Source organism: Polyodon spathula, chromosome 58 (assembly GCF_017654505.1).
Source record: "Polyodon spathula isolate WHYD16114869_AA chromosome 58, ASM1765450v1, whole genome shotgun sequence".
NCBI classification, from domain to species: domain Eukaryota; kingdom Metazoa; phylum Chordata; class Actinopteri; order Acipenseriformes; family Polyodontidae; genus Polyodon; species Polyodon spathula.
The window spans coordinates 51,001-76,000 of NC_054591.1; the positions used below are offsets into that span (position 1 = coordinate 51,001).

At 42.2% G+C, this 25,000-nt stretch overlaps 3 protein-coding genes across 4 annotated transcripts; 1 reads left to right on the forward strand and 2 right to left on the reverse strand.

Moving 5' to 3' along the window:
- Positions 1-43: 43 nt before the first annotated feature.
- Positions 44-5,756, reverse strand: LOC121307761 (N-alpha-acetyltransferase 25, NatB auxiliary subunit-like). The gene is made up of 9 exons (XM_041240034.1): positions 5,675-5,756; positions 3,969-4,054; positions 3,300-3,438; positions 3,067-3,185; positions 1,646-1,720; positions 1,457-1,564; positions 1,064-1,142; positions 628-739; positions 44-158 (listed from the first exon to the last, which is right to left on the reverse strand). The coding sequence occupies exons 1-9, from the start codon at positions 5,730-5,732 to the stop codon at positions 65-67; spliced, it is 870 nt and encodes a 289-aa protein (XP_041095968.1). The 5' UTR covers positions 5,733-5,756; the 3' UTR covers positions 44-64.
- Positions 5,757-6,513: 757 nt separating this feature from the next.
- LOC121307726 (TRAF-type zinc finger domain-containing protein 1-like) lies at positions 6,514-14,993 on the forward strand. 2 transcript variants are annotated; one of them, XM_041239977.1, is made up of 12 exons: positions 6,514-6,969; positions 7,630-7,692; positions 8,877-9,012; positions 9,550-9,603; positions 10,341-10,770; positions 11,282-11,554; positions 11,712-11,782; positions 12,191-12,427; positions 12,806-12,938; positions 13,192-13,489; positions 13,712-13,760; positions 14,174-14,993. In XM_041239977.1, exons 2-12 carry the CDS (start codon positions 7,658-7,660, stop codon positions 14,213-14,215), a joined length of 1,758 nt encoding a protein of 585 aa, XP_041095911.1. In that variant the 5' UTR covers positions 6,514-6,969; positions 7,630-7,657; the 3' UTR covers positions 14,216-14,993. The 2 variants fall into 2 exon arrangements, with proteins under 2 accessions (XP_041095911.1, XP_041095912.1); XM_041239978.1 differs by having other exon boundaries at positions 6,514-6,859.
- Positions 14,994-15,001: 8 nt separating this feature from the next.
- Positions 15,002-24,998, reverse strand: LOC121307780 (probable E3 ubiquitin-protein ligase HECTD4; the record flags this gene model as incomplete). Its single annotated transcript, XM_041240059.1, has 16 exons — positions 15,002-16,842; positions 17,251-17,473; positions 17,706-17,901; positions 18,107-18,273; positions 19,270-19,491; positions 19,887-19,990; positions 20,203-20,358; positions 20,525-20,644; positions 20,942-21,088; positions 21,497-21,687; positions 21,975-22,098; positions 22,535-22,638; positions 22,797-22,942; positions 23,110-23,333; positions 23,823-24,030; positions 24,339-24,998. Coding segments are annotated over 16 exons (3,129 nt in total), but the record flags the coding sequence as incomplete, so codon positions are not given.
- Between the last annotated feature and the right edge of the window lie 2 nt (positions 24,999-25,000).

Sequence of the window (25,000 nt, forward strand, 5' to 3'; positions counted from 1 at the left end):
ACTGTTTTGTAGCACCAGTACATTCAAAACAGACTGCTGGAAAGACGATAACACCATACAATACTCACTGCTCGCCTTCTTCAGGTGGGGACCAGGACTCATCAATTACATGGAAGAGGGAATCAAAGTAGGACAGGAAGAACTGCCAGTCATCTGGGCTGAAAGGTCACAACAGGGCCATGTTGAAACACTGTACACAAATACATTTGCTGTATAAAAGCATCTATAAACAAAGCCACAAGAAATATTAGATACGGTGTTAATATTTGGTATTTTACATCAAGCAAAAGGCACAACAGAATTTAGTGTAAAAGACATCAAAACAAAAGCTGCAAGCAAACGACTCAGTCATATTGTTGGATCACCACCATCTGAATATATTAATATTGAAACATGAAAGAAATTGTGAAAAGCAGTGACCTCCAGTCTGATCTAGAGAGAGACAGTAGGTGAATGGGATGCCTATAAGGAAAAAAAAATACTGAAGTGATAAGAAAGTCATCTGAAATAAGAAGCAGGCGTGGAATCAAACAGGTAGAGAATACAAGCAATAAAAAGACGTTTGGAAGAGGGGGGCCTGGGATAATAGGATACGGTTCTAAGGTGAATCCAGTGTGGAGAGCTCACTTTGTCAGTAAGAGTTTTCTGGAGAGCGCATTGCACTCGGGCCACCGGTCCAGTTTCTTGTAGAGTGCCATGCACTTGTTCTCCCGGCTCTGCAGCTCGCTGGTCAGCTTCTCTGAAACACAGAGAGTGCCGTCTGTAACAATAAAGGCTCACACTACACCGTGATTTCATTGCAGGGGTTCAAACAACCCACTGTGATGAAGACTTGCACTCTGATCTGTTTACACTTAAAATGCCGGAATGCTATGCATTAAAACAAATCAAATCTCAAATTGTAAAATATGCTTACAAATGATCTTCTCTACTACAATAGAAAATATGTGATTAGCTGAGAAGACTGTTAATAGATCCCTCACTTGAGCATGCTATTGTTCACCCCAGAAGCTTGCAGCCATGAAGAAAGCTAGCTCCCTCGATGCTTGGTCTCACTGCTTACCTCCTAGCTTGCCCCTCACCAACTCCAAAGCCTCCACGTATTTTCCTAGCCGCTCCAGAATCATGAAATAAAGCTGAACCTGTCGAGATGAAAAAATGTAAATAGGCCATATAAACTGCTGCAACCTTCTGTAGGTCTGACTGCAGAAGGACCACTGGAGCGATTCTGAACTATGACAAGTGAGTAGGTATAAGGAAGCAGCAGCTACTTTCCAACTGTAGCGAGGTCTTTGAAAAAAATCAGCATATTCCATCTTGAAGTATAAAATACAAAGCATTTAAAAACAAAACAAAAAAAAAAAAAAGATCTTCAGAAAAGGGGGACCGGTAATCCTATTGCTAGTGCTAATGCTCATTTAAGACCTGTGGATTCCCCTCTACAGTTAGAACTCACTTCAGCCTCTGCCTCAATCTTCTCCTCTTTGACCATCTTCGCCACCATCCTCTCCGCCAGCGGCAGGAACATGGTCTTCGACAGCTTCTCGTCACGCGCAGAGATCGCCTGCACGAACAGCAGCAAGGAGTAATCAACAGGGCAAGGCTTGTGAAACACCTGCCCATTACTGAGGGAAGCCACACTTACCTGCATAACCAAACTCATCACTGACCAGAAGTAGTAGGGGTTCTTGGGAACAATCTTGTAAAGTGCCATCCCAGCCTACAACATCAATATAGAAAAATTAAAAAGGATTCTGCAATAGCTCACATTAACCCTTCACGGTACATTTACTCAGTGCTTGTCAGGTCCAATTTATTTTCACAGGCGCTGTTTAAAATACGCCCCGCCCCATCCTATCCTGATCACTCGTTTCATCACCAAACTCCTCAATAATGCGATCCAAGTCATGATTTTATTACTATAACATCTCAAAAAGCTCTGCAAATGTCTGTGATATTCTTTGAGCGCTGGATGCAGAAGCAGCTATCTCCTTTATTTGTGTCTGTGTTATCTCTGTGGTGCATGGGGCTATGTGTATTCCTCAGATACGCCACTACCCCCCACCCGGCTCCTATCGGTCTCACTCGGCCATTAAAAGGTTTTCTTGTCTTTCTCCAGAGAAAAAACAACTAGACTAGAGACCTGTGCTTCAGGTCTTTTTGATGTCCGACATCGGACTGGAAAGGAAAAATCGTAATGTCGGACCTGGTCCGACATCGGACCGCAAAGGATTAAAAGGCAGAATTGGTGTTGCTTCATTTTTTATATAATGGTGAACACACAGTACTTGACAGTTCAACACTCTGAATCCTTCTGTTGCATTACAGGCACCATACTGTCCACGGGCTTCACGGCACTACAGCACCATAGGGAACGATGACAGTCTCGAATACAAAATGAACAATTTCATTTTGGGTAAAATGACACAAATTAGAACGTTTTTTATGATAGATTACGGCAGCATTAAGCATCTTCACTGTTTTGACAATGCCAGTCTTATTTCTAATTTGGTATTTTTTATTTCATCATTCGGTCTGCTATTTACTCAGCACAGCGCAGCTGTTCAGTGATGTCTGGTTTCAGCAGTGGTCCTGCAGCTTCCCCCTAACAGGACTGCAGGAAGTGAAGACATGCTCTCAAGGTCATACAGAGTGGCTGAGCCAGTATTAAATATCATGATCTCCTAGCTTAGCCCTGTGCACAAATCACAACACAAATCTGTATATTTAAGCAAGACAGCACCCCTATGAAGTTCCTACCCCACCCTCAACATGTTCACACAGGAGATCAACAAATTGCCTGTACCAATTACTTCTACATGCCAGACACACAGGAGGATCTGAGTAAGAAATGCACTGTAGAAAAGACAGATCAGCAGTCGCCATACACAAACGTGTCCATAGTGCATACAAAACAAATATATCAGCGGTGCTAAGCCAATCTAAACCTTGATAATACTATGCCATGTGCCATATAGTTCCCAAGAGCTGGAAGAAAGATTCGCTGCTTGTTCAATATCTATGCACATTATGATGCGTGAATGTATTTATTTAAAGCAAACCCACCTGTTGCATCTTCTTGTACTCCCCGACCCGCGCGTAAGCCATGAAGAGATGCGAGTGATACTCTTCACTGCTGGGCACTTTCTTCACAGCTACTTCATACAGTTTGGTCACCAACTCCGCTAATGTGAACCAAATAAAAAGAGAATACATCTTTAAGCTTCTTCAAGCCTGTAATGGCAATTTAGAGACAGTAGGTACAACATTATTACTGTATTGTTAACAAGGAAACTCACGTCTGTGCATTTCCCTGTAGAGGATGGTCAACGCTTGCAGAGAGTTATCATCTGTGGGTTCGAGGGCAGTGACTTCCTGTGCCAAGGTGAAAGCCTCGTCTTGTTTGCCCGTCCGCTGTAAACCTATTGCCTTCAGGACCTGCAAGAAGAAGACACCTTCAGTCACCAAGCTGCATTCAAAATCTGAATGCAAGAAAATGGACATGCTACATTCAATATGAAACTGATTAGCAATTTACAATACTACTTGGTTGCCAGTGTGCTAAAAAGCAAATACAGGATGTCACATTTGTTTCCAGTACTGGATACAGCTGCATTAAGCGTTGTCCCTAGTTTCGAAACAGGGCTGAACAAACCAAAGGTTTATAAAAACAATTCAAATCAAAACAAAGCCAGTTTGACAGTTTCTAAAAATTGCTCTACACCTAAGTGGCAAGCATTTTATATTGTTTTGCTATAAAAGGCACTATACAAAGTGCAACTTACTATAGCTAGTGGGAATCACTGTAAGCAAACACTGCAAATGTTTAAGAGGGCAGCTGTGGTGTCTACACCTACAGTACACAAGCTGGTCGCTAGGTGTGGACCTGGCTTTAATCATGTTTAAGGAATCGTTAAATACTTGAATATTAAACTCCTGAAGTGGTGCTGCCATGCATTTACGCTCACCTTAGCACAGTAAAGATCCTTGTGCTTCTTGAGCAGCTTGTCGGCTTGCTGGATTGCCATCTTGTTATTGCCATTGTCCAGGTAATCTGCAAGAGAAGCATCGCATTTCCAGTGTGAATTATCAGACAGTGACCGCTTCTAGATTGCACTTCCCATTGTAAATGCTCAATGAGATGGAGAGTAGACATTGGCTGTTCTGGAGGTCAACGGTCACACACAGGTGGTGACAATACAAAATTCATCTTTCCTTTGCCCATCAGTAAGATAGAATAAGACATGCTGGCACTGCAGATTGTACAAAGGACTTCTGCAAGAGAAAGAAAATGACACCCAAGGTCACACAGCTCTGCACCACAAGAGCAGGGATTTTATCAAATCAAACCACAATGACGTGGTTCCTCCTGTCATCCTGTCTAATAACCACCTTGTTTGCAAGTCAGTAGGACTAACTAGTAACCTCCGGTTTCTTGATCTTCAGCCCAGTTCCCTGCTATAAATCACTGCAGAGAAATTTCATGTCAGGCTCTGACTATGGCATAGCAAAAGTTGTGTGCCATACACTGCAGACATTACCCATGGAAAAGGTTGAACTCTAAACTGTTCAAACCATTTAACAATTAATTCCGATGAAACGTTGCTGCAATGAACAGCAATAACAAGAATATTCACAATATAAACTGTACGGGTTTTGCCCTAGCCTGAGGGGCACTATGCATGGATTAGACAGCAGAAGTGCTGAAACTCATAAAGTACATTTGATTAAACCTTGGCTGATATATGTAAACTTGCTACCAATATACAAAGATTGAATCTAGGCGTGTGTGCCAGTTAAACGTCGTTCACGGTACATTATGATGGTTACAAAACTAACAGCCACAAAAAGCCGACTGCTTTACCCTGGGAAAACAGCGTGACAGAAGACTTTACAGTAACCGCTTTGAAATGTTTTCCTGGTTAACAACTACACACACTAGCTAGCTAGATTCGCTGTAGAGGCGGAGCTAATACGTCCAGTAACTTACTAGTAGAATGTATTCATTCATTCATAAAAACAATATAGCTTACAAAAGTTATTTCATATATATATATATATATATATACACATACATATATACATACACACACAATCCGTTTTTGTGATAACGTTCAGTTTTGTTAAGGACAACTGGTAAAAACACATGTAAACACATTAAACTCTGCGCCTGTCCTACCTTGCCACCGTACCGGCTTCTCAGGAATTTACGCAGAGCACAGCAAAATATTACCGAGTTTAACACATGCTGTCCTATATTTCATACACTAACAACTGCAACCAGTTCATGAACACATCTAGAGGTTGTCAAGTTAATAACACGACTGTCTCCTAAATAAAACACACCAACTACATATTTCACATAAACAACCACTGATTGCAAAAAAAGATGCCTTCCAGGTGCGATTCCTGGTCCGATCAGCTCACTTAAATGCTTTAAACCAACACAGGCATTAGAGAAGAGCCACAGGAAGCTTCCGGTTAGTCGGTACAGTAGTCACCCGATTCCGAGGCTGCGGTCGTGGCCTGCACGCTGTTTTGGACAGCTTTGTATTTACAGATCCCTTTACCGGAGATTAATCGGAATATGGGAGGGGCCCGAAACGGGCGCTATGTTATCAAAAATCCACTCTTGTAAAGCGTCTTTGAATTACTCAAAGCAGTACACCGTTACCGTAAATCGGTCTAAGCCTCCTGTCGTTAGCATCTTGCACATGGCCCCTCGCCGCCATGATGGGAAATCAGAGTGCAAGCGGAGCATGCGCAGTAAAAGCTGCTCCGGGAATATTACAGACAGGCTCAGGTCATTCTACCTGGGCGCTTTCATTCAGGTGCTTTTAGCTACTGCACTTCCATAGCTACAATGCACTTTGTCCATGATAATAAGTTGCACACAAGCATACTTATTTGAATGCTATTGAAAAAAAAAAAAAAAAAAAAAAAAGCGCAGTGGAAAGAAACATAAAACGTCTCTATTAGATTGGATACAAAGTATGTACGATATTTGTCTTTTTTTTAAATTACAAAAGCATATATTTGTGTAAACACTGAACAGGCACATTACATCGACCGCTTTCAAGGTATTAATGAAGGATTATGCGTTTGTTGCTTGCGTGTTACACAAGTGAACTTCAACGAAATGACGTTTATTTTTTTGGTAGCTGTTTTTTTTTTTTTTTTGTCAGCAAACGTGTTAAACTTTTTTTTTTTTTTTTTAATTATACTTAATTTATCAAAATACCCAAATCGATTATGATATACTGTATTGGGACAGCAGGTACGCATTCTATCCTAATACAGGCTGAAACTGTCAAACGGGGCGTTCCCTTTTGGATAGTTGACAGGACAAGCAGAGCCACCGCCAATAAACTGCTTTCGCGAGAAAGACGTCATTACATAGGCAGCTTGGATAAGGGCAGTACATTTGGAAAGGTAGGAATTTTATCCAATAGGTATGCAGAATACTCTATCGTATCCAATCAGCAGCATGTAGGCAGGAGAATGAATGAACCGCTGCGTAGCGTAGCTACTGTTTCTGCAAACTGAACGAAGTTGGTTCGATACACAGGAAAGTGGTCGGTGCCAGTTTAGGTTGGGAATATATACTGGTTTATACGAGGTTGTCAGTATTAATTACGAATTAGTATTGAATTTACTGCCTGACTCGAGCATATTCGGTCAAGGCAGGAGATTTTGTACATTGGAAGGCTTAGCGAGAAATTGTTTACGTTTTGTTTTTTTGTTTTTTTTTTATGCCCTGACTTCAAACTTTTAAAAGAGCTTAGTCATATTTAACAGTTTCGTTTCTAAATCGCGAAATTAAAGTTTACGGAAACACCTGCGATACCCAAGTGACAAGGCGAGTGGTTTTATTGTTTACACTGCTGATTGTTTTGCTTCGTCGCTGGCCGTGTCGTTTACCAGTTTCTTTTTATTCTCGAGTTTCGATTTCCCTGCTGCCGGATTCAGGTAATTCCGTTTATTCTTGTTCGAATCCGATGGCCGTATTACAATTGTTTGTATTTACGTAAACATAAACAAATCGTGTATTTATTTGTATTTCAGCTACAAGTCCTTACATGTAGTTCAATACATAATTTATAAAAAAGTCAGCCAATAACTGTTTATTTTGTTTCAGGGTTTGCATATAACCCCAATGCCACACACTTTGTACTTGTTAGCATGTTTAATTGGCAATCCACTGAATTTCGTTGTGTGACTCATTCGTGCACCTACATTGGGTGCAAAAAACGGTAATGATATTCGCCCTTTTCTTAAGCCTCAATTATTATTATTTTTTTTATACACTCCATAGTCATGATATTTTTTTCTTCAGTATTTAAGTAAGCTACACACACCCCTCCTCTTAGTCTGAGTTGCGCATTTTGTCAGATGTAATTACATACGGTAATACTGTATTGTGAATGTAACTCATTGCATATTCTACTGGTAATCCAACCCCACTCCCACCTCGCTTTGTACTTTCCTGCGTCGGGCTTTTAAACAACAGTGCAGCTGCCAGTACTGTATAATAGCTTCACACACACCCACCTTGTCCCCGGACTAGTGTACTGTGTTAATGCTAACTTGTTCTGTTAATAAGCAATTTTTTTTTTTTTTTGTTTACAGCGTGTAGGAAACAAACAAAACGGAGAACATGTCTGAGGAAAGCACCCAACTCTGTGCCAACTGGTAAATGACTTGAATGAGATTTTTGCATTTTCACTGCATACAGCGCACTGGAGAAGTACAGGAGCGGTTGCTCTCCACACTTTCACTTCTGTTTGGTTTCTGTTTTGAATTTTGTTCTGTATAATGTTATATTGCAGTGCCACTTCCAAAACCATTTCTGGCTTTACTTTGATCTTAATTACTGGTAGTCATCCTTAATCTTGAAATTAATCTTCTTTATACCTTGCTTACTTATAGATTACACCAGCGGTAGAAAATGCAGCTTGTATCAAGGGTTACTGTTCACATTATATCCATGTTGTGGATGTCTCAAGCTTTAGGATGTTAAAATGGGACAAATGTTTTGTTCTTTACTTGGTGATTTCAGCTGGGTATAGTTCTGTAGTCTATAGTTTAAGGTGTGGTTTTTATATTGTTGCTTTGAAGGCAAGGTGTTCAAAATCGATCTACTGTATAATGTAAAGAGGAGCCAAAAATAATAGCTTTTATTTAAAATGGTCCATCATATTTAAACAGATATTTGTCACTGTAAATTGGTAACTTTATCATATTACTATATATATATATATATATATATATATATATATATATATATATATATATATATATATATATATATATATATGTGTGTGTGTGTGTGTGTGTATGTGTGTATATATATATATATATATATATATATATAATTTGTTTTATTAGGGATGAAAATAAGACTGCTATTGTATAGTAGTGTCACCCATTCCAGGTTTTAGGAATTTGATTAGCTACAGTGCATAGGTAACAAGCTCAGGTATGACTTATTAAACTCATTAAAACAAGGAGTGGATCAGGCGGCTATGCAGTGGGGGTCTTATTGAGATCCTTGATTTATATACATAATTCTATTAAGTATTACTTCTAGCAGCAAGGTGGAAAAACCAAAGTGGTGAGTGACCCTCACAATTTTTGTGCATTTTTGAAATGTTCTCTGTAAGGATAATTTAAAACAGTAGGGTCCTTTTTAAATATGATTTAAATGGTGGTCATTGGATAGTTGGTCAGTTTGACAACTTAAGTGAGATTGCAGCTTACTGCACAGTAAGAATAGCATGGTACTTCTTATCAATGTCGTAGCAGGCTGGACCGAGTGGTTATGTTATGTAAAAACTATATACACATTTTAATTTTTTTTTGTTTTAACCTTGTAGCAAGCGTGACATCCCTTCAGTGAATTTCACTATCCACGAGATTCACTGCAGGAGGAACATCAGCCTCTGCCAATACTGCAAGGAGTCGTTTCCCAGATCTGAAATGGAGGAGCATGTGGAATTGGAGCATGCACAGGTGAGAGAACCCCGAGCACCAATCGGATCGCAGCGTTGATTAAAGTGAAGAGTTTTACCAGGCTGAAACCCATCCTAGATCTTGTTTTCAAGGTCCACCACAGTTGGCATCCATAAACCGCTACAAAGGTTTTATTGAAGAAAGGTTTCACATGATAGAATTTAAAGAAAGTGTCAAACTGAGAACTGCCCCGGTTTCATGTTTTGCACATGCAAGGATCCAGCAGTACATGTTTGAATTAGTGACCATTTGCTACAGTACAGTGTCCCAATTGTGAACACACATTTACAGCATTGCCATTCATGACAGCACAAATAACATGTCCCGTGGGAGACTGCAGAAAAATGAGTATTCTATTTATAATTGAAATAAGTCAGGCATTCCAGTTGCTCTGCGGTTGGGGTAGTTCATGGAAAGGCAACTGTGCAGTCCAGGTATTTGTACCAACCAAGTCCTGAAGTTCAGGACCAGAGCTGCCAAGACCTGGCCTAGTCAGATAGCTTGTTGGGCCAAGCTGATAGTTTGTTTCCATTTCAGGTGGCCTGTAAGTGTGGGATGAAGATGGAAAAGAGACATGTGGAGAAGCATGAGGTATGCTTTCCTTATTTTCTAGCCTTATCTCATGCCTGTCCGTCATGTTTTTTTTTTTTTTTCTACTTGTTAGAAAAAAATTCATGACAGACAGGATCAGGTGGCTAAATTCATGTCCAACTTATCAAAAGGACTTTTGACATCGGCTTGTACATGCCATAATTGATTCTACCTGTAGGTAACCGTACTCATGTTTTTTGTAATTGCTCAGATTTGAAATCATTCTAATCCAGTTATCTTACTACCTGTTCTTACTGGTCTTTACTCATGTAAGCAAATATATAGTGTATGTTTTAACTGCTGTCATTCGAGCTCGCTCTTACTTATAATTTACTGTGTTCTTTATTTTGTTCTTACTTGAATTTGATCATATTGTACTTTCATAACTGCTCTTACCTGTGTTATGATATTCTGTAATGTGATATTTCATAATGTGATGCTTTGTACTGTGATATGTTGTAACAATTGTAAGTCACCCTGGATAAGGGCATCTGCTAAGTAGTAATGAGTCTGAAGTAATGTACCAGGATGGTCACTCTGTAAAACTAGGTTATCAGAGGAAAGGGTGCTGATGAACAAGGTCCCTGTACTAACAGAGCATTTATGCTTTTAATTTAACATGCATGGCCCTATTTTAAACAAGGAACCAGGAAGGAACTTAGTTGCAGGTAGGAGCGGTGTTGTTGTGACTGTCTGTGTTATAAGTAAAGCAAGTTTTCCCTCATCTTTTTCAAAAGCTGTCAGAATGCGGTCTGCGTCTAAAGAAGTGTCAGTTCTGTGATCTGGAGCTGGCCTTCAAGAAGTGGGGTGACCACGAGGAGTATTGCGGGGCGCGCACGGAGCCCTGCCCACAGTGCCTGCGCAACGTGATGGTGAAGGAGCTGAGCACTCACCCAGCGGTGTGTGGCACCCAGCCGGCCGAGGAGAGGAACAACAACCGGGGCCGCATGGGCACCGAGGAGCTGCTGCCGGGCGTCTGGTTCGAGGCCCACGCCATCAGGAACCTGCTGCAGGGCGAGGCGGTGCGCAACAGCAACCGCCCCCCCGGGCTCAGGGTCCCCCGACCCCTGGAGAGCAGAGTTCACAACAGCACCTGGGCAGCCGGGGCAGCACTAAGGGGACAGGAGAAGAGAAACACACCCGCCAGGAACAGGAACCAGAATCAGGGTTAGCTAATAGCAAATCCACATGTGTATATATACAGTGCAGGTCATTTTTGAGTTTAACAACTACTAAATGATCCCATTCCAACACCTGTGACATGGACACAGTGTAGGCGTACACACAGTATTGTGGTAATTAACTGAGCTATTGAAGCTGCTGGGAACCGGTGTTTGTCGTGATGTGCTGTGTTTTTAATGGTGCCAGGGATGGATATAAGGCTCATATTGCATAGCAGTATCACCCATTTATTGTTTTAATATGTGCTTATAGCCTTATAAGCCCATAGTAAAACCAAGAATGGATTAAACTGTTATGCAATTGTTTCCATCCCTGTGGTACTGACGACACCCACATTTTGTTGTACTTGGCTTACGGAGGTATGTATGTTATTGATATGCTCGGTTAAATCGGGTTATGATCACCAATTTTAATATAGCAATAACTGACAGTGTCATTGAGCGCCTGCCCGCACTGCTTGATCTGATCAGACATGTCCTGCATACTGCTATTACAGTGGCTGAAGAGGAGGGTTTTCAGAGGAACTGCAGGGGACAGACTGGAGTGGAGGGGGGCGGAGATGAGAATTCGAACCTGGACTACCTGCTGGCTCTGAGCCTACAGGACGAGAACTGCGATTACACCAGGGGCCAGGGCACCTGGGCTGACCAGTGGGGAGACAGATTGACCCAGATAGCCGATCCGCTCCTCTTCCCTGACCGTCTGACTGAGCTGATGCAGCCCCCAGTCCCAACCGTGTCCAGAAATAATAACCCCATTGAGAGAAACAGTGAGTGCTGCCTTATTCCATACATGAAATTAATCCTTTTTTTTTTTTTTTTTGGGATTCAGAACACATTGAACTAATTGTTGGCTACATTAACGTACTGGGAAGTACTGGCAGATGGTTTTTGTTCATTTCATTTTCTTGTCTTGTGCTGTCTCAGCTGATGATGCAATGCTGCCTTGTGAATTCTGTGAGAAGCTGTTCCCTGAAGAGGACCTCATTCTGCATCAGGTCTGGATTTTTATATCGCAGAGCACACAGTGTTTTGTATGGGTTATTGTTTGGAGCAGGGGAGGATGAGGTTCAAGTGCAGGGCTGTGCACAGGTTTGAGGTGAGTTCCGTCTTTTTCAATTCCAAGTCCTTTTGAAGGTATTAGAATTGATTAAAAGGGAATGGGAATTGGAATTGATTATAAAAAGGCATTGGAGCTGACCCCAACCCTGGTTGCACACTTTTATTAAAGAAAAATAAATAAATACAATTTCTAATACATTGATATACCAAAAATCCCATGGATTGACTGCGGTTCTTTGGGTCCCAGTCCTGTTTGTTGAACAGTTCTGATGGAGCTACTTGACACTAGAAGTAGACAGAGCACATAGAAACTTTTATATTTTGTATTCTTTCCCCTCCTCCAGACTGGCTGTAACCCCACGAGTGCCTTTGCCTCCTTCAGCAAGCGGCCTCCCTCCCCCCTTCAGGAGGACAGTCTCTTCACAGAGAGCCCGAGTCCCTTCTACAGCTCCCAGCACCTCACAAGTAAATTCGCCTCCTTGTCCTATGGCCCCCCTCCAGGGCCAGCAGAGGGCACTGTGGTCATTCCTTGTGAATTCTGTGGTGTTCTCCTTGAAGATGATGTTCTCTTTCACCACCAGGTAAATCCTCCATAGAAAAAACAAAACAAAAACATTAGCATTTTTAGTTCTAAAAAGGATTATCGCTTTGATTTTCAAAGTTGTGAATCATTGAATATGTGAAGATTGTACGGGTGTCTAAGTGAATAGAGTTTGTCAGCATTTTCATTTAATATGTAGGTGTGCCTGTATCTAAAGGACGACTGTCGCATTGCCACCTTCATGTCAAAATGTTGTTTGTAAAATTTGACATGTAGGGGGGGGGGGGGAGAACAAAATGACAACACTTTCCATGTCCCATTGGGTAAAGTCCAGATGATGCAGGTACTTCAAGCAAAATTAATAATTGCAAGTCTTATTTTCGCCCCATGTTATATTTAAACTGTTTTTTAAATTTAGGATAAGTGTGACCTTCGACCTGGAACTGCTTGTCCTACGGAAAGGCCATCTGCCCGGGAGACACTTCCTCCCAAAGTGGAGAACAGGAGGAAGAACTCACCAGAGATTCAAAGGAGACAAGTCAGACAACATGGTGAGACACACAGGGACCACTATGAAGTTTTAACTTGAGACTGCTTTAGGAATCATGGGGGTCTGTTTAATTCATTGTACTAGTTAAGCAGGACGGAACTGCTTATGTTAAGTTTTAACTGGAAAAGGACAGAAACAAAAGCATGGGGGACATGTCTGGATGCAAGCCACGTGGAGGAGAGGGATGCGCTAGAAATGAACCATGAAGTAAGAATTTAAATGTACTCACTTCTCAACGGTGCATGTGTTCACAGGAGAGCTGGGATCTGCCGGCCTGGAATATTTGATTGAAAAGCCAAGAAACCAAGACATTCCTGCAGGCGTGAAGCCGTTAAACGGGACCCCAAATTCCAGGGATCCCTGGAAACCTGAATCCAGGACAGGTCCACTGAATCCGGTTAAGGTGATAAACACCAGCAATCGGGAGAGGCGGGGTCCAGGATGGAGGGAGCCGGCAGTGGGAGTGACTCCAACCAGTGGCACCAGGACTCGCTTCCCAGAGGGCTACGAGCCCAACTCTCCACAAGCCAGCTCCGGCAGACAGGCTCCAGGGTAAACCTCGCAAGCAGACGGGTTATTTACAATTGTCAAGGAATGTAGTAGTGCATGTTAAATAAAGAAATGTTTGGACCACTATGTCTTTTTCCAAGACACTGGAAAGATTTGGCTACTTATCCAATTGCCAGTTTCTTATTTAGGGTTCAGTGTTTAGTTATGGATGATGTATGCGATCGCAGTTGTGTGTTTTTTTTATTTATTTATTTTTTTGTGTAGTGCAAGAACAGAAGAGAGGAGGAACTTCAGAGGCTCGGTCACAACTAAGGTAACAATTCGTACACATGAATGGTGGAACTAATTTTCTCATCTGCTTATGATTTTTAAAGCCTTTGCCTCATAGTTGCCCAGATTCAATCTGAGAAGTCGTCAAGGTGTCCTGGAGATTTACATACCCATTTCTTCAGGGAATTTGTATTGGGGTGGGAATCTTCAGAATTGCCATAGAGTAATTGCTTTTGTGACAAAGTGGGTGAAGCTGCTTTTATATTGCAGATTTCAAGGAGGCTATTGGTATAAACATTCAGCCACGTGAGAATGGCTATATCTTCAGAATAACTACTTTAATGGTTCCAAAACCTGTTTATAACTATGAAGTAGGCTTATTACCAATATTTTTATTTTCTTCAGGTGATTTAACAGCATAATTTTTACTTGTGTGAATTTCGTTTTTTCAACCAGCCGCACATCCCCAAAGTGAGAGATGTGGAAAAGGAGGAATGACATCACTTTCCAGCAAGACTCTAGCACTCAAACTCAGGCTGCTTGACTCTGTACAGGCTGTGCAACACAATCTAAACTGTAAATATGTGTGTGTAGATGTACTTTATTCTTGCACTCTTAGTGGATGTAGCTGAATTGAACATTTCTGTTGTGTAGTGTAATAGTTCCGATCCAGAACCTATCAAAACTATTGTGGCGAGGACTCTGACATTACTGTTTAATCAAATCTTATTTTGTACGTTGTATACCAATTGATTTTTGTAATAAGTAATTAATTGTCATTAATCGCATTAAACATATAGTCACTTACTGGGTTAATCTTTGTACTGGTGTGTCAATAAGGAGGGACCGTTTCAGCTTACATGTGTCTCAGTTTGACTCGTACTTTTTCTTTTAATGCATAATGTGTAGATAGTCGACTCTTAGTTTGTGCCAAAGTCATGATGTGACTGTATGGGAGAGTATACTTTAATTACTGAGCCATTGAATGCATTATGTAGTTCAAGTTGTCAGCTGGACTTTACCCTTTTAACACAACAGTGTGTAACTATACAGTAAGATAACCTTCTGTTAAGCAAATAACAGAAATGATCCCAGGTTTTACATTAAGAGAATTTATTGTTTGTGACACAGAAATCTGAGTTTTTCTCTGTAGAATCCATTCAAACATCACTGTGTTAGGTATAGATGTATACAGGGTAAACAGTAAAGGTTAAGTTAAATGCAACCATAAATAATTGTAATAAATATTGTAAGTAAATATACAGCACACATTTAACATCTTGGTGTGGATATGTCCTTTTATTCCTTATATTGCCCCCTGATAGAGAGCATTCTGTTAGCAGCAGTTAACTTTGTCACAGCTATCATCATCCTCCTCTACCTGTTTTAAAAAATAAACTAAAGACTGGCACACACAATGCCATTGGTAACACTGTTTATCCCATTTTACCCCGTGTCAATTAACTAGTAACAACCACGTCTTAACAGGGATTAGAATTTACTGTACACTGCACAGTTACAGTACTTAAAAGGAAGAGATAACTTTTTTGATAAAGGTGAGAACATTGACCTACATTCAGAAATCCACTATCAGACAATTTACATTCCAGATTTTAAACTGATTTCTAACTTGTTTGGGTTCAGTGTATGAATAGTGAGATTGTTTTAGCTATCAACGGGTGAGGGGGGGGTTATAGTATTGTGTGTGCCAATCATGTTAGAACCATAAAGCTACCACACTGAAATATCATTCACTCAAAAAAATTAAATTAAAAACAGCACAGCAGGGCTTCATATTCACTTTACTATTTTCACCATTTTAAATAGCACACAGCAGTATGCAAGTAAAAGATGCACAAGATTCTCTCCCTGCAGTTCAGACCAAATTACTGGATCAATTCAGAATAAACGTCTTTTACAATGCACTTGGAGGGGTCAAGCAAAACTGTTATTTTACAATAGTTATGTACCCTCTCACCCTTTTTTATACTGTTAAATAAAACATTTTTCCATACTTTTCCTCCCCTCGTTATGGGGACTCGGACATACTGAGCATCTTAACCAGCAGTAAAGTCCATGTCTGGCTTCAGTGGGTTACATGAAGCCCAAAGTCATTTTCTTCAGTAAATGTCCACAAGTGACATGTATTTCTCTTCTAATTGAAAATAAAGGCCATCCCAATTTGCATTGTTCACACAATGCCAGCTGAGGAGAAGCAGAGTAGTTTCTGGGTTCCTTGAGCAGATCAGCTGGCTAATTCTTCCTTTGCTTTATGTACACTTTTGGCATTGTGGTCTAAGCATTGGTTACGGCTGTTAGAAGAATAAAACAAAATACAAAGGTGACCATTACCCATAAGTATCTAATACATTACTTCCTGTGCTTATGAATTTAAAAGTAGGTTAATTATTTACACAAGCAACCTTTCAGTATCTGGGGTGTAAACTGGGAGCAGTTCTGCAGTGCTCAGATTGTTGGATAACGTAGATATCTTGTTTGAGTACCGTATCATTCAGAAAGCGCTTTTCTCAAAACCATAGGCAGAACTGCCTCTCCAGTTGCCTTAAAAAGCAGTGATATGCAGTAAAAGAGGTTTCTCCCATTTGACATATTATTAGCTATAACATTATTTTCATATTGATGCAGTCTGATGTTAAGACATCTAATTAACAACAAAAAATAAAACAACCCCTAACATTTTCTTACTCTGGTAAAACAAAGTGCAATGCATGGGGTCCCTTATTTTTGTACTGCCTTTTCACAGAACCACTTTCACAGGTAATGACACAGCCCAGCGGTTGCAGAGTACACTGGCTGCAGCAAATACCAGCCCGTGTCCAGCTTCGTAGGATCTTGAAGAAATCAAAGTGCTACCAGTCTCCTTTTCTTCGCATTCAAGTCTGTTTACTTCTAGGAAGCAATTAATGTAGGAGAATCCTCTTCTTGGTCTCCTCGCTATGTGAAAGGTTGCTGGGCTGGCTGGCTCGCTCAGCCACTCAAAGGGTCCTCTCGGTAATGGATTGCATACCGAAGCTTTTCTAGCATGATCTCCAAAGAGGAATACTGAGGAAGTTTGATCATGAACATGCAGGTTTCAACTCGGATATACCGAGAATCAGGGGAACCTAGGGAAAACACAAATACCGTTGTCACATTATCCTTTATAAAATGTGTTTCCATGGGTTCCAATTACAGCCATGAAAACAGATTTATTAAGCCTAGCCACTAAAATAGGCATACCAATGCTAAAACTAAAATCAACATCCAATACCAGTGCCTGTGTTTTCAGTATACTGGTTTACATACATTTAAAAGTACTTTTTTGACAAATTGAACAGACTTGTGTTTTAGCTACTGCTTTTAATTTCTAAAACCATATCAATATGCAGAAGTACTTAATGTTTTCTAGGTTTACCTTTTTTAGCAATATCACATTAACCAGTTTTCATTTATTCACTAGTAGTAATAAATGATTGAAAAAAAATCATGCATGTGCTGAGCTGATTCTTTAAGCCCCATGCAGGCACTCTCACCTGAAGCCCCATCGGGAGGGGCGATCTTCATAGGGTAGGGGGGTACGTGTGCAGTGTCAGGACCCCCATCCTTGCACGGGCAGGTGAAGGGAATACGCTCCTGGTTACAGGCGAACTTGATGAACTTACAGAGCTCCTCCTGAGTGAACAGTTCTAAAGCTGCCCAGAAGAACTCAATGTGTGGATCTGTCTCCATCAGACCTACCTGGTACATTGTGTGAGCCTGAGAAAATGAAAAATACACATTACTGAGCACATGATGCAGTCAGGGCTGGGACAGTCTGCATGAGAGTACGTGACATGGGTTCAACAAAATAACAAACGTCTGACACCATGCAATTCTGTGTCTCATAATGCAACAATGCACTGGTAATGCTGGCTATCAGGGAAGAAGAGAAGGTGGATGTATTGGACAGATAATAAAACATGTTAGCAATTCCACGACAGCGCAGTACCTTGAGGAACTCAAGGTTGATGTACGGCAGGCCGCAGGTCCGCAGCTCCACTTCCAGGGCAGTGAGGGTGGTGAGCAGCTGCAGGGGGATGATGGAGCCCAGCCCGGCTCGTACAGCTGTCATGCACTCGGAGTTCTGCAGCTCGCGCAACCGCAGGCTTCTGATCGCAGATGCATACATGTCCTTGTTTTCCCAGCTAGCAGGGAAGTAAAGAAGTAGTAAAATTAAGAGTACAGTTCGAATCCCTCCCATGTGTGACAGAGAACAGAAAACTTTCTGAACCCTTTAACCCATTAAGGACTGGAATTGTTTTTTAAAATGTCCAGGAAACACATTTTACTGAATATACTGTACATGTCTGGTTCCTGCCTGTTAGTGCGGTGTTGTTTGGCTCCACTCACCTGACAATGATGTTCCTGCCTCCAGGGCACAGCTCCACCTCATCCCCGGTCATGGTGATGTAGGTGAACTTGCAGCAAGGTTTGTTTGGGGACTCTGGGCTCTCACTCGAGTGATGTTGAGAGGTGATTTCTGTACAGAGAGCCTCCAGCTCTGTCTCGTCATTCACCTGAAAACAAAACAACCATCGACTTAATTTTGAAAACACCAGACAGATTTTACAGTCAAGTTGAATGCCCCTCAAAAACTGTTACTAAAAACATTGAATTTGTTCTTATTGATATAGTTTGTAGCAGTTTTATAAATGCTAAAAGAAACCATATAAATCCAAACAACTATCGTTCTGACTAAACCCTTTGCGGTCCTATGTCAGAAAAGGTCCTACATTACAATTCACCCTTTCCAGTCCGACACCAAAAGGATGTGAAGCACAGATCTCTAGCTGAGAAAACCTTTCAATGGCCAAGTGAGACCGATAGGAGCCAAAAGAAAAAAAAAAAGAAGGGGCGCATCTCATAGCCCCATGCATTACAGAGATAACAAAGAATATAGCTGCTTCTGCATCCAGCGCTCAAAGAATATCATCGACATTTGCAGAGCTTTTTGATGTTATAGTAATAAAATAATGACTTGGATTGCATTATTGAGGAGTTTGGTGATAAAATGAGTGATCAGGAGAGGATTTATCAGTATGTTTATAAAGAGGTATGTGGGGTGGGGCTTGGCTGGAGATACAGTACTGAGTGTCCTTTTGTGATTCAATGCCTTTTAAACCTGTTTTACGCTGAAAAAAAAAAAAAAAAAAAAAACAGCTTGTGTAAAATAAACAGTGTATGTGAAAATAAATTGGACCTGATGCGCCTGACAAGCGCTGAATAAATGGTCTGCAAAGGGTTAATATTTGTAGCCATAACCCGTTGCAAATGGCAGTTTACAGTGAATACTGTTATGTGCATTAAAACATTCTCCATGTAAACTAATTAAATAAGATATCAGAAATGGCACAGTATAAAAAAAAAAATGAAGGGATACATTCACTCAGCTTTTGATATAATGCACTGCAAATTCACTGCATAATTCCTACGGTCTTATATGCTCCTGTGATCTTTCTGGATAGTTTTGTAACATGACCAGTTTGCAGAAGCCTACTTAGTGCTGCTCTTACATTCTCCACTCTCTTGATATAGTTGTAGGTGAGCACGTCAGCCTCGTGGAGGTCTGCCTCGGGGTCCAGGGACTCCCCCACCAGCACCTTCCAGAAAGAGGAGAGCAGGTCGAGGGGCAGCGGGAGGTCAGCGCGAATCCCGATCCCCAGGAGCTGTCCCAAGAAGTGAAGCAGCTGCTCCTCTGCATAGGTGATCGGGCCGGGAGTCAGGATGTACTTCCCCTGAACACACACGCACACACATCAAAGCAATCACATTTCAATTGGAGAGCATGACAATGTACTTGTGAGGACAAACACATGAACAAATAAGCATGCACTCACATGAGAAACAGTGAGTGGGTAAGAGGATATGATCAGGTTTAGAGATTTCTCTTGATTTGTTATTCATAAATTGTGTACAACCTGGCTCTATTTTCACATGTGCACCCTGTAAAAAGTGTAATCAGGTGCAGTTCTGGTTTGACATGAGGGCTGGGTGTGTAGTGTACAAAAAAACAGATTGAGCTGATAAAACATGATTTACTCAAGTGTTAAATACCTAACTGTCTTAACTGATCTCAGAAGACAGATGGACAAAACAACTTCTGAAAAGGTCTTTACGTAAAGCAGTGTACCTTGTTTCTATTGACAGCAGAGCTGGGGCAGGGCATGAGCAGAGACAGTGCGGAGCTCTGTAACTCTTTGCACACCTGCCAAAGGAAGTGCCTGAATGAGCCACCTGAAAAACAACAAAACACACAACACAATGTCTGTCAGAAACACACATACAGTACATACCCCCTACAAGAACATTACAAGTGCCAGTTGCCATGAAAATGCTACATTTCCCTAGATTTGAATCTGGAACCAAACAAACAGGTACATGGAAACGCAAATATTTGAGACACAAAACCAATCTTTCATGAGCCAACTTTTTAATGGTCTCCTTACTGGTGCCATGGACCTCCTCTCCAGTGAAGCGGATGTTGAAGGCATAAGTTGGGTCCCCACCACTGGCCAGTTTGACACAGAGCTGGGATGAAGGGACGCAGGCAAGCTGACGGGCTGCCTGACAGAAGTAAGTGTTTTCAGCAGAACGGATCTCCCCTAGGAAAGCAAAACTTCACATTTATGGACCATCAGCACAATCTTAAACTTTGTGTATTGAATTAAAAATAATTTCAAAAGCATTCTGAATGCAGGAACATGTGCAGTGCAGGTGATATGCCTGACTGAGGCTGACACAGGATATGTCAGGGGATTTGCAGCTCACCTCCTACAATCTCCAGGGGGTCCAGGGTGATCTCAGGGGCAGCATGGTCTGCTGTTCTCTGCACTGTAGCATTCAGCACTCGATTCATCACTGCCACTTTAGTGTCATAACAGACCAAACCTAAACAAGTTGCAAAAACAATGTACCGTTTCAAAAGATTTCAAATCTCTAAGATTTCCCCCAAAAATAAAATGCATTTTATATTTCAATACAAATCTAAAAATATTTAGCTATCCCAACAGATACTGTACACATCCCCCATGTTGAACATCGATGAATACTATACATGAATTACTTACAAGTTTTACAGAAGACCTAAAAGTAGGTAAACTTTAGGTCTCCCTTAAAATGAACACATTTTGAAAGCTGAACCCCCAAAAATATAGCTAGAGAAGCTCAGGCTGTGATCTGGCTCACCTTTGGCCTCCCGGAGGAGGGCAGCAATGCTGTGCAGGTAGGTGTCTGTCTGACGCAGCTCCACCAGGGGCAGGAAGAAAGTCTCCAGCATGTTGTTGAGGGACTGCAGCAAAGCAAATCGCAGCCGCAGGCTCTCAACAGGGACATCTGAGAGCAGAGTGGAGGAGGAGGAGAGAACAGTCAGACTGGGCAAAGGAGCTGGGGGCCATTTCCATCAGCCCCCAACAAACTCCCTACCAATTCAACACTAAAAAAAAAACTGTCAATACTGTAAAAGAAACAGCTGGCCAGCCAACCGCTCTCACGTTGTCTCCCAAATCCCAAGACAGGGCTGAAAAACTTCTGACAAAAAAACTGGTTTACATTGCAATACAGAAGTGGCAGCATGACTATAAGATAAGATAAGACTACATGTATGTTAGTAATATATACAGGCCTGCCATAGCTGTAAGACTACATCCATGGTACACCAATGTGACACAGTGTAGCCCCAGAGTCTAGTACTCTCAATAAGAAAAGCGCTTTCCCTGCATGATTCTAGTGAAGAGGTCGTACTCAGCAGGCAGGACACCCTGGGATCGGCGGTGTCGGCTGGGTCCAGGTACACCTCGTGAGGGTGCAGGCGGGTCGGGGTGATGGCCAGGTGACGGCACAGCCGGTTCACGTACTGCACCAGCGCCACGTCCATCTCCAGGCACCACTTTCGGCTGGCTTTGTGGGCATGCCGAGTGTCTACACAGGCACACCTAAGAGAGCAAACACAAAACACAGGTCAGTAAGAAGATGCTTCACATCTGGAAGAAACACACACACGCGCAAACACACACACTCAGGGATCCCTTATATATTTTTGTTGGGTGCCCTGCCCTGATTTACAGGATAAAGAGAAACTGAAGACTGAAGTTTGTGAATTGTGAGTTAGGTGGGGGTAAGCATAGACACGCAGGTCTATATTTTCACCTATGGGCAAATCGCAGGCAAATGTAATACATTTCCTGTGGAAAAAGTCAGATGCACATAGTCAGACGATTACCTGTCAAAGTGCAGGTCGTACCCACAGCCCAAGATGGCTCGCCAAACACTGCGGATGTCCTGCTTGGCTCGGTCCACTGTGAAGCGGTGGAACCCCTCCAGAGTCAGGTACTTCTCCTCTGGAACTGAACCAGGGAAAGAGACAAGATTAATACAGCATCTACCGGCTGACATGCAACATTACATTTAGGAGCAATGCAACCAGGTTTAGAAACAATTCAGCCAGGGAAGAATTTTTTTTTTTATTTCAACTGTACTTTAACAGGATCATTGAGATTCATATAAAAACCCAAAGAAGATGAACAAGATCATCTTGAACTGCAAAGTTAAGGGAGGAGGAGGAGGAGGGGGGCAGAGGTTGGCTAAGAAGCAATGCATCATTTTGTTTATAATAGGGAAGGAAAACAAAGTCTTTGTGTTGGGGATGTTTTGAAAGGGATCTAAAGTTAGGCGTACAGGTACACTCACAGAGGAGATGTTGCATGTAACCACATGAATCCACAGGTTGAAATCTTTTCTCCTCCGACAGCACAGTAACAGAGGTGGTAAAGGAGAGGGTACCTTCCTGTTTCTTTGTCCGAGCTTTCTCAGGATCCTTCTCCTCAGGTTTGGTCTTCTCTGGAGACTTGGGCTTAACTATCGGCTTCTTCTCACTTAGAGCAGTCCTGTGGGGGGAGTCCAATACAATCAATCAAGTACAACAAGCACAAGGGGAACTCTGCATATCAGCTTGGTAACTACTCTAACACTAACTTGGCATGTTTCAGCAGTGTAAAATGTATCTGAATAGCAGAGGTTGACTGACGCACTGGCAAAGCCTTACCTGACGCTGTTGAGCACAGACTTCTCTTTAGTGGGAGGCTTGGTGAGGGGTCTCTTTGTGCTGACCACTTTCCCCTGGTGCTGCTCTTTGCCAGCTTTGCTGTATCTGCTTTTGTTTGGTTTGGGGACCCCATATTTCCTCAGGATCTACACAGAGAATAGTTATGTTAGTTCAGTAGAATTTTGATCTGATTAAGGCGGCCTAGGCTATATGGCTGTATCAAGGTGGTTTGTTTCGCCCGGTCTCAATCTCACTAAATACATGTGGGAGATAATTCAAGTCCTATGGGACTAATTTGATGACGTATCTGTACCTGTGCGAGCTGGTCCTCGAGAACTTTCTTCGGTGGACGCACTTTTGTGAAGAACACATGCAGCAGATTTCCTGGGGTCTGAGAGTTGATCTGCTCTTTGCTGAGGTAAATATCCGACACCTTGACGGGCTTCGCAGGGGTCAAGCTCAGCATCTGCTCAGAGTGTACACAGCTTCTAAAAATCTCAGTCAGGATGTCCCGTGCACTGGGCACCAACTTGTCTCCTAAAAAAATAAAAATTGAAGTTTGGAACACGTTTAAACTAATATAAAATGGTTCTCCCCAGGAAGTTCAACCTCAGTTTAGGAAATAAAGCTTTCAGTGCATTACACTGTATACACTAATGACCATTTTATACTGATCACTAAATTACAAGACACTGTTTCAGTGGTTGTTATTGTAAGGGTACTCCGACCAGGGTTAATTTGATTTGGTCTACCTATATCCGGCCAGGATAAACCGCATCAGTATTTTTATCAGAGCATTTTACAGCACTGGGGAAATTGCCCAGGATTGCGTTAATCATCTACCAGTGGTTAATCCTAGAATATCCATAAAAAAACAGGCAGTTGATGCAATCCATGTATCAGTGTAAAATGCTCTAAAATCTAGGGCATCCTGGAAGGCTCAAGTTGAACAAATCAGCCTCTAGGTGCTAAAAGCCTGGATTTTTGAAAAATATAAAAGGTACTAAAGCTGAATAAAGCATAGACCTTTGATGGACTTGTCTGTGAAGTAGTCTTCGAGTACAGAGCTGCCCTGGGTGTCAAACAGGCTCTGGTTCACGCTGGAGACAGTCAGGATCTCCTCCGTAGTCATCTCCATCAGCTCCTCCTCCCCGTCCAGGCTGGACAGGCCAATTAGATCACTGCTGTTGAACAAGCTGGCGCGGATCTTCTCCACCTTCGCTCGGGCGCGCACCTGCGACAGGAATCCACTGTCTTAATGCCGACATCTCCACAGGTTATGGATACTGTATATTCTACATGCCTATTGCTACTGCTGCATTGCTGAAGCCTTATTGTTTTTTTACTGCTTGTATCTACGTCTAATTTTTATTTTGTAAGGTGTTATATTAAATGTAAAGATAGACCACTGTATAAATTAAAATATGCATTTTACTTGTTTTTCTTGCATGCCCTTTAACTCTAGGACAAGCTTGACACAATTAAAAGGTTAATCAATTAAAAAAAATACAATGTATGTAAACCCCTTTGTTTTTGATGTACCTCAATGACAGCGTATCCCTTAATGGGCCGAGCCATCGGTATGTTGTTGTCAAGAGAGGTGACTGTGTACATGGAGCCCCCGTCCGAGACTGAGGCAGTGTCTGCGCTGTCTAGGGGCTCCCCTAGACTGCCAAGGCTTCCCAAACTCCCAGTGCTGCACAGAGACAGGTCCAGACTCTCCTGGCTGGAGACATTGTGGGGGTCCAGCACTCCCTGCTGCTGCGAGGGAACCACAACAACGGTGGCTGCCAGGAGCTCCTGATCCACGGAGATCTCACTGGCGGTGCGGGAGACACCCTGAGAGGAGCTGCAGATGGAAGTCTGACTGGTAGAGGCTGAAGCGCTCACACTCATAGCTGGGGTGACGCTGCTAGAACTGTCCAAACTGTCTGTGACACTTGCCGGTCTCTCTGGCTCTGTTACTTTACAATCCAATGTGACCACGCTGCACTTGGGTTTCTTGGGGTCCTCCTCTTGAAGGGGGATGTAGATCTCGTCTTTGAAGAGCCCGCCATGGGCATTGCAAGCCCTACGGATGGCGCTGCGCACCACGTTTTCCTCCAGGTGGGTGGGGATGCCAGATATTACCAGCAAGCGGCTGTGAGCTGTGGGGCCCACCAAAGCTTGGCTGGCATCAGTCACTGCGTCACTGGTCACCCCCA